Below are 10,485 nucleotides of genomic sequence, written 5' to 3' on the forward strand. Positions count from 1 at the left end.
AAAAATATTAGAATGTCTGTGGAACTAATAAATTCCTTCTGGGGTTAGCAGCCTGCCATTTTCATGATGTAACTTAACATTTACAAAAAAGTAGGCAAATTATTATTATGTTAGTATAGCAACATAATAAGACTTCCAAAGAAGATTAAAAACAAAAAACACAAATTTACAGAATTAGGATGAATATACAGGCTTTATTAGGGCAAGCATTTCCATAAACATAAATACCTCTTTAAAACAAATAAATGTCTCAAGATCTTTGTAACACAAAGTCAAGTTAATTATAAATCAATTATAAATGAACATATATCAACATATAACCCACGCTTCTCTAGATTTTAAATGCTGTAATTAATTAATTATTTTTTAAGTTTGAGTGACCTAATTATTAATATGAAAACCATAATTAACACAGAGGAAACAGAAGATAGCGTACATTTCCAAAATAAAGAAATAGACTTTATCTAATATTTTTATGAATTCCATTTGTTCTCACAAAGTAAACTTTACTGAGTAAAATTTTTATTTAATATCAGAAGAGAATAGACAAAATGAAAAGGTAGAAATTATACGGAACCAATTAAAAATATTATCTGGCAAAGAAACATAAACCCATTTAAATGTAAGAAAATGTTATAAAGAGAAGAGCTGTCAAAATACAAAGAAAAGAGCCAGGCATGGTGGTGCACACTTGTAATCCCAGCATTTGGGAGGCTGAGACTGGAGGGTCGTGGTTTGCGGACAGCCTCAGCTATTTAGTGAGGCCTTCCACAACTTAGTGAGATCCTCTTTCAAAATAAAGAATAAAAAATAGGGCAGGGGTGTAGCTCGGAGGTCAAATGTCCCTGGGTTCCATCCCCAGACCCTCAAAAAAAAAAAAAAAAATCCTGAAGAAAATATATTCTGAAATAAATGAAAAATCAAGATCATGAAGCAGTGACAACTATTTCTAATGTATAACAGATATTGAAATATCATGGGGAAAATGAGCAGAACTATTTTCTGAAGTGGTGGTGAGAAATGATAGAGGTAGCTTTAAAAAATGCAAGGGACACAGTGAATTCACTTACCACCTCCTTCAACTAAACGAATAGCTCTTGTGGGAAAATATAAGAACCATTTGCAGACATATCTTATGCCAGTTAATGAAATATTTTGTATTTCAGTAGAAACTATTTCAACGGTGAAAATGACGTAGGAATCAGAAGCATGTTCTGCTGGGACACTAGGTAGTTGACGCTTTCCCGAACTGGAAAAACATTTCATAATTAGGCATATAAAGTTGTTGACTGAATCAAATTTGTTCTAAAAATAAATCCATGCCTAGTGAGAGAGCTTACCAGCCGCTACCACTCTGGGATCCTCATGAGACAGATGCCTCCCAGCTGCACGACTATCCGCACTCTCATTCCACCAAAGAACGTGAACTGCAGAAATAAACCACGTGTTAGTTTATACTGGTTTTTAATAATAGTTTCTCTTAATGTTAGTGTTAAAATCAATACAACTTCTGAGGGGTCAGAGATTCGAGAGAAAAGCTGACATTAATCAATCAAACTGAAACATAAGGCTCAAGAAAAGAAAATAACACAGCTAAAAGTACAATTAAAACTAGGTTCAAATGGGCACAGTGGCGCATGCTTGTAATCCCTGTGCTTTGGGAGGCTGAGACAGGAGGATCACACAGGTTCAAAGCCAGCCTCAGCTACTTAGTGAGGCTCTCAGCAATTTAGTGAGACCCTATTTCCAAATAAAATATACAATAGGTCTAACTGTTGTGCTTGCTTTGGCAGCACATATACTAAATTTTGCTATTTTGATATATCATAGGAAACAGCAGTTCAGCATTTGAAATAGGCTCTGTAACATATTAATGTTCTAAGAAACCAAGAGGTAAATGAGTTTTTTCAAATCTTAAAATTACAAAAAAAAAAACCCCTAACAACTTAGCAATCACAATTAAAAGAGGTACCATGATGAAAAAAGTGAAAATAGGCCAGGCGTGGTGGCGCACGCTTGTAATCCCTGCGCTTGGGAGGCAGAAACAGTAGGATTGTGCTGGTTGGAAGCTAGCCCTGCTGGCTTAAGAGACCCTGTTTCCAAAAATAAAAAAGTATAAAATAGGTCTGGGAGTGTAGCCCAGAGGTAGAAGGGCTTCCAGGAACCTCAGTACCAAAAAAACAAAAGTGAAAACAGACACAAGAAACATAGTAGATCACCAATATTTATTAGGGTTTCATGAGAGAAATAGTCAATTTACCTCTGTTGAGTGCTCCATATTCTGTGTGGAAAACACCAATCAGTTTTGTGTAGCCTAGATCAACATGGGCATTAATTGCTTTTTTAAATGCATTACCCCATAGAGCTGGACCACCAGGCTTCATCTGGAAAGTAACTAGTTCATAGACTCCTGAAATAGGGAGAAAAATAATTATAGAACACAGTCAAGCAAGTTTTAATTAGGTTTGCTTTACTCTTTTTTTTTTTTTTTGGTGGTACTGGGGGTGGAACCCAGAGGCTTTCTACCTCCGCGCTATACTCCCAGACCCTTTTTTATATTTTATTTGGAAACAGGGTCTCACTAAGTTGCTGGAAGCCTCACTGAGTAGCTGAGGCTGGCTTCGAACCCATGAGATCCTCCTGTCTCAGCCTCCCAAGTGCGGGGATTACAAGCATGAGCCACCACGCCCAGCTAGGTTTGCTTTATTCTAGTAGTGGAAGGCTAACCTATGTATACTTATTTGAAGGGTCATCCACATATAAGCAATTATGTAGTTATATTAATTAATTCTTCAAATGATTCTTTCTTGCTTTTATGTTTAGAAAGTCTTTGTCCATGTTTAAAGATCACTTTGTAAGTTTAATCTCAGAGTGGAAAAAGGACTAGCAGCTCTCTCTCTCCACACACATAAGCTATTATCTGAAATATTTTTTTCTCCTTTGGTACTGGGGTTGGAACCCAGGGTCATTCTACCTCTGAGCTACACTACCAGCCCTATTTTTTATTATTTTGAAACAGGGTCTCACTGGGTTGCAAAGGGCCTCTCTAAGTAGCTGAGGCTACCCTCAAACTGTGATCCTGTCTCAAAATGCTGGGATTACAAGCTTGTGCCACCATGCCCAGCTATTCTCTGAAATTTTTTAATCTGTAAACTTTGTCAATATAGCAGACACTAATAATTTATACTTAATGAGGATTGCTGAGCTGTCCAAGTCTACTAGAAATTAATAAAATAATTATATTCTGATATATTACATTTCTTTTTTCAACTCTGGAAAGAGATAGTTTATTCTTTGTATCATTTCCCTTTTGCAGGAATCAATTTCTTACAGAAATATCAAGCAAACAGTTGACCTGAAGTTCATAACTGAATATTGGAAGGGGGGGGGAAATGAAATGGAGTTTTATTATTCTTAAATATATAAGTAAACACTTAAAAAGCTTTTTACTTGTAATCAGAAGTACAGGAAGGGTGAAGATAAAGAAACTAGAGGATAAGCAGATCAGACAAGAAAAGAGAAAAAGTACAAATACTTAAGAATTACAAATACTCTAAAGAAAAAGAGCTGACATTTGATGCTGCCAGTGAAACCAATTATTTTCAAATAGTGCTGTGAGCTGAAGGGAGATTTAAGTGGATAAGGATCCCAATAAGGTTTTTCAAATTCCTTGAAATCTAAAATACACTACATGTTGGGAATTATACATATATATATATGTATATATATAATCCCCAACATATATATAGATAATCCCCAACATATATATATAAAACCCCAACTTGTAGTGTATTATATATATAAATATATATAGTATGTATATTATATGTATATATATATATATATATATATATATTACAAGTACTACAAGTTGAGAAATAATATAAAATTTAAATTAGTTTATATTTTCTTAATCTGACTTTGGTTTAAAACTGGACTGAGGTGAGGTAATAATTTCAGTTAGCAAGAAGTGAAATCATTAAGAAGATATATCTTTTTTACTTTTATTAGTACATTATAGTTTCACATAATGTAAATCATGTTGACAATGACACACATGCACACCGTATTTCATGCCCCCTGACCTCCCCTTTTCCCAATACCAAGTATCCAGACTGACAATAGTATATTCACAAGTATATCCATAGTCGATGGTAATATTTCCATTAATGGACCTCAGTCTTCCTCCTCCCCAACCCTTCCTCCTTGGCTTCACTGGGGTTCTCCTCCATTATCTGGAATCCCTCTGAGTATCTTTCCAAAGGGGTTGAAACCAGAGAACTACAGTACTATGCATACTCATATTCATAGCAGCACAATTCACAATAGTCAAACTATGGAGCCAAACTAGGTGTCCATCAATAGATGAATGGATTGCAAAATTATGGGAAATACACCAATGGAATTCTACTCAACAATAAAGAAGAACAAAATTACATCATTTGCAAGAAAATGGAAGGACATGGAGAAGGTTATGTTAGATGAGATTAGCCGAGCACAGAAAGTGAAGGGGCATGGGTTTTCACTAATATGTGTGAGCTAGGGAGTATTTGAGATACCAGAGGGACTCCAGATAATATGCGCACATATCTTAAGGAATTATTTTCAAACTGAGAAAGAGGAAGGCGGAAACATTAGACTATAGTAATATTACTCAGAAGTTTTAGTTAACTGATTTCCCCAGTCAATTTTATAAGCAAAGATATATTTCATGATTTAAGATTAGTAATAATCTGTGGGAAAAAAACCTATTTTTTTAGTATCAAAAATTCCACTGAGTGTCCACACATGCTAGTCATCCTCTACACTGAGAGACATCCTCAGCATATTTTGAACTTTGTTTTTAAACAGGGTCTTGCTAAATTGCCCAGGCGGACCTTGAACTTGTAATTTTTCTGCATCAGCCTTCCAAGAATCTGGGATTCTAAACATGTACCATCATGCCCAAATGTTGAAAATATTTTTTATATTTCATTGTTATATTATTTTAAAATTATAACAATCTCATACACTTACCACCCACACACAGAACCTGCTCCCAAAGAGTAATTTCTCAAACTTTTAGCAGCCACACAGACTTTTCTATAGCATAGCTAAATGTACTAATCTGTAAAAAATATCAATTTAGAAAAATTCTTCATTAATTCTCCTTTTAAGGATAAGCTAAAAAATCAATATGGTTTTATTTCAACAATCACAATATGATCCTAATAAAACAAAGGATTCATTTTATTGTTTTTCAGTGGGATTTTAGTTTTCATCACTTAAGTTCCATAGTATTTTTTTGATCAAAACCCAAAATGCTCACAAAGGAAGACTTACCTTCTTTTGGGGGCATTCCTAACTTGCACCAAGGTACCAGATAAGTAATCTCACTTTCTTGTTTATCCATGAGAGCCAAATTTGGAATGAGGAATTGTTCTTGCCATTCCTTATCGTTGGCCAAGGCTTTCCGAACTGCAATTCTATGAGCAAAATTATCTGTGGGGGAAAAGAATTCATAAAAATTAAAAATTTCAACCTAAAATCACCCGTACTTCTCTGGCTTTCATCCAGATCAGCAAACATTCATCCACAGCATATAGGAACACTGTGTTATGTCTTCAGAGCTACCAACATGAAGAGAAGTGACATCTACTTTCAAGTTGCTCATGGTCTCAAGGGGAACCAAAATGCAAATGACTGTGAAGTCCTAGAATGGGCTACAGAGGTCCTACTTTGTAGGAGGCCATGTGAATTATTGTCACTTTCTGTGCTTAGTTTCTTAGTCTGTAATAATGAGATAGAAATATAACATCGACCACCAGGGTTGTTATGGGGATTAAATAAATTAATACACGAAGAGAGCTTAGGACAGTGTTTGGCACTTAGTTAATACTCAAGATATATGGACTATTCTTATTAAACAATTGAGGCATTTAACTGATAGTGCTAATTTAGAGAAACACTTTTTCTTTGGTGGCAGTGAGTAGTAAAGGTACACCTTGAATCAAATTTAATATGTTAAAATAAACCTCTCCTTTTAACAAACAGCTTTCAAAATAGTGATGATTCTCTTACTGAATGATTGCCACTACTCCCCTGACCCCACACTTATCTCTTTAATTTTGAGTTTTAATAGGGCTTTATTCTATTATAACGGGAAAAATCTAAAGTGTTTCTATATTAGGTATAGAATAAATATTTTTCACAATAAACTATTTTATAAATATTAATTTGGGCACTAATGTCCAAACAGAACATGAAATTATTAAAAGTACTTTTGGTATTCTAAGTCCTAATGTGAACTATTAACACTAGTCTGTGAAACAACAAACTTTCTGGGGATTCTTATGGCTTGTTCTCCTTCCTCAAGGCTAGGTCAGCTTCTCCTGGAGAACTGATTACTTTTTCTTTCCTTCTCTAGAGTAGTATGACAGTAAATTCCTTGAAGCTCCTTGAAGCACTTTGGAAAAAAGGTGATTGCTAAACAGTACAATTATTAAATCCCAGAACTGAGTGAGGGTTAAAAGTTAACTGTGATCCCCTCTGAACTTCCATTAATGGAAAGCTCCTAAAAGTGTTGGCTAAAACATCAATATCCACCCATAGTTTTGAGAAAAGAAAAGATACTTTCCCTTTTCCTTTGAGAGCTTAACCCACTTGGGCTTTTATAAGTACTGCTTTAAATTTTTCATGAACCATGTTTCCAAGAAACCATTCTAAACTTTTTCTAAAAACTAAAATCTAGTTCACCATATTATGATTTCTGACCCTACATGTTCTGTTCATGATAATTGATTTTTTTTTTTTTTCAGGTTTGGGGACAGAACCCAGGGGCATTCTACCTCGGAGCTATACCCCCCTGCCCTATTTTTTATTCTTTATTTTGAAACAGGGTCTCACTAAGTTGCAGAGGGCCTCACTAAGTAGCTGAGGCTGTCCGCCAACCGCGATCCTCCGGTCCCAGCCTCCCAAATGCTGGGATTATAAGTGTGCGCCACCACGCCCGGTGATAACTGAAAAATTTGAGACAGAGGTTTTAGAGATGGATCAATGGGAAGAGTAATAACCTTTACATTTTTATGTTTTGGTACTGCATTAATTTTTAAATATTTCACTTAACCTGTATGTATCTACAGTAATATAGATACAAGAACTAAGTCTTATGTAACATGTAGTGCAATGAAAGCACATACTGAACACTTGCGCTGGAAGAATCATACCATATTTCCAAATATGAAATACTTTATTCATTCTTCCTCCAAAGTCTACACTCCAGTATCCAACCAACTCAGAATGAGCTGTCCGAAGATGCACATTTTTCTTAAAATTTTCCAGGAACTCATTCATCCTTGAGGGTTTGAGACAATAGGTACGAAATTCATAGAATGTTCCATCATCTTGTCTGGGGCCAGTAGCAAAAGATGAACACACCTGCAGAAAGCAAGGCAAATTTAAATATTTGAGGAAAGATAGGATTTATAATGCTATGCCCAAATCTGAGTCTGAAAACAAGAAACACACAGTAGACTCATAATTTATAATAGGCCTAGAAATAACTAAAGCATTAGGATGTTATGTGCTATTTCATTACATAGTAATATGGTGGTAGACTAAACAATGAAAAGGGAAAATTCAAGAAATCAGAATTGTCTGAATCATTATTAGTTCCTAATGATAGATACAATATGAAGAGTATATCTAGTTATACCAGTATGATGGGAATATTCCTTAAAAACCATTATAATATTCCTTTTATAATTGTCCTATGTGCAATATGAAAATCTCTAATTCATGTTATGAGTGAAATTAATATCCATCAGGAATGACTTGTCATAAATTATACTTTGTGAATATGTATATATATATCTGTGTATGTATATATATATGTACATATACATATATGCATGTGTATATATGACATATATATGTGCATATATATGTGTATATATACATATACAGAGACATTCATATGGCCTTCTAGTTTACAAATCCATTTTATGAAAATTTGGTTAATTAACATCAGAAAAATCTATTAAAACAGTTTTGGTATCTACAAAGCTATAAATAAATTAGAACTTACATTGACTGCATGGTATATCTAACAAGAATAGAAGACTTTTTTTCTGATATGTTTATGAAATGCAATAGTACATGAAACTTTAAAACTGTGTCTAAGTTTTAAAAGAATCACCACACTTGAGTTCATTCCATTCAAGTATGAGTTATATTCTTGTTGCCCAAAATGACAAAAACAGCAGCAGCTGCTCCTTTTCGTACTTTTAAAGCAATCTCTATTAGCAGAATGTTAGTAAACAACCGTCTGGTGTGTTCAAACCACATATAGTAGAGAATCTTTAAAAGAGAGGTGTGGGGGGGGATGGTTTAGGTCATTTCTTGACTTTTTTTGCAGGGCTAAGAACTGTATTGGAACAGAAATCATCAGTGCTTCATAATTTTCAAGTTAGGATTCATTCTTGCCAACAATGATTTAACAATTCACTTAGAATGTTTATACAAATGTAAAGGTCTATGAAAAGCTGCAAGGAAACCGTTCTTGGCCCTGTTCACCTGAGAGAGGATCAAAGACTGCATTGTTAACATTGGGTGAAGGAAAATCAATCCCATTATGTCTCAGCATCCTATATATAGTAAACCTATAAACTTAAATTGAACAAATATACCTTTGGGTAATATATGGATTAACAGGTCTCCTTTAGTCTTCTCCTGGAAGTTTGTCTCTAAAATAGTTTACTCCCCTCTTTTATTCTACCGCTTGAGAAAGGGGTAAAAGCTTTAACATAGAGAGGAAAAAAAAATCTGTACATTAAATCCACAGAGTAAGCTATTGTCCAAGAGTTAAGGCTGGATCTCTGGTTCCATTCTGGACATTTTTCATCTAAGGCTAAAAGAGTTTATGTTTGTTCTGAGGTTCCAGTCCCTGGATGGCTTGGGGACCGACCAGAAAAAACCTGGGCAGCTGGGCAGGGTCGTCCCACACAGGAACCCCGGCCTCCAATTCGAGATTCTCTGCAAAATGCTCTTCATGAAAAGTGGAAATCAGCAGAGTAGTGGAAGGGGAAGAGGATGGTGTGGGGAAGAGTGATGGGAAAGGTAGGTACCGGAAAGGAGACACAATTGTGCAATGTGCGTAGATGACTATAAACTCCACTATTGTATTAATGATAATTCACCAACAAAAAATTAATTTAAAAAATGATCAACGCCAGGTACGGTGGCCCACGCTTGTAATCCCAGTAACCTGGGAGGCTGAGACAAAAGGATCACAGGTTTGCGGCCAGGCCCTCCGCAACTCAGTGAGACCCTGTTTCTAAATAAAGGATAAAATGGGTCTGGGGGTGTAGCTCGGAGGTAGAATGCTCTTGGGTTCCATCTCCAATACCACACACACACACACACACACACACACACACACACACACACACACACACACAGCTCTAACGTTTCACACTGAGTCTTAAATGTGGGGGCCGGTTCGGTCTTAACCACTTGGCGGGCCTTTTGCTCCATTTAAATCTATGTCTAGTGTGGATGAGGCTGCAGCCGATCAAACCCAAACCTACAGGTGACCCAACAGGTGACCTGGGGCCTGCGGTCAAAAGGCGAGAGATCCTGGAGTCACAGCTGCCTGGGTTCTGGCAGCAAAACGCGACTGTGCCTGCTTCAGGGCAGTGTGGGGTCAGTGGCACCGAGGTCAAGCCTGGAGACCTGCCCACAGAACCTCCCAGACCACGCCCACAAGACCACACCCAAACACCCACGCCCCGCAAGCCACGCCCACAGACCACATCCTGATAGCCACGCCCCGTGGGCCACGCCCCTCCCGACGCCCCTCCGTGACCTCGCGCCCCTCCAGAGCCCCGCCCCCGCGCGCCCCGCGGCCGGTACCTGAGGCGCCAGCGTGCGCGCGGCCCGCGTCCTGCTCAGGCCGCTCCGGAGGGCGAGCATGGCGCGGCGGGGGTGCGAGGCCGGCGGCGTCCTGCAAGAAGCTCCCTGTTAGGCCGCGTCCTGCCAGGAAAGGCGCGGCGGAGGGAGCGAGGCGGTTCCGCGGTGTTTTCCACGCGTTCTGGCCCCCAACGTCAGGACGACGCGAGAGGAAGACTCTGGCGCCACCGCCGCCCGCGCGGGACTGACGGCCGCGGGAAGGGACGCTGCGCGCGCATCCGCCGCTGGGCGGCCGGCCGCGGGCTGGGTGTGCGCTGAGTGACGGGCCGGGCGCCGGGCCTGCACCGCCCGGGTCTCCATCCCGCCGCCGCCACCCAGCATGGCGGTGGAGGGCTCTTAAAGAATTCCATAAAACTTTCTAGGAACCCAGAGCAATGAGGGCATGGACTCTGATGGAGAAATTCAAATCTTAACGTGCACGGATTGAAGTCAAACAGTGTTACAAGATTTAAAACAGCAGACCTCTGATGTAGTCCTCCCTCTCTGATGATTGGTCCCAAGAAAAAAACTTCATTTATCATTTTAAATCTTTTTTTT

General features: G+C 38.1%; 1 protein-coding gene across 1 annotated transcript; it reads right to left on the minus strand.

The window, feature by feature from the left end:
- Positions 1 to 1,172: 1,172 nt before the first annotated feature.
- LOC308271913 (protein NipSnap homolog 3A-like) lies at positions 1,173 to 9,951 on the minus strand (the record flags this gene model as incomplete). The annotated part of the gene is made up of 6 exons (XM_080708579.1): positions 1,173 to 1,249; positions 1,341 to 1,427; positions 2,261 to 2,410; positions 5,323 to 5,481; positions 7,206 to 7,416; positions 9,892 to 9,951. 6 exons carry the CDS (start codon positions 9,949 to 9,951, stop codon positions 1,173 to 1,175), a joined length of 744 nt encoding a protein of 247 aa, XP_080564705.1.
- Between the last annotated feature and the right edge of the window lie 534 nt (positions 9,952 to 10,485).

The sequence above is a fragment of the Muscardinus avellanarius genome (genome assembly GCF_963383645.1).
Source record: "Muscardinus avellanarius genome assembly, chromosome: 13".
NCBI lineage: Eukaryota > Metazoa > Chordata > Mammalia > Rodentia > Gliridae > Muscardinus > Muscardinus avellanarius.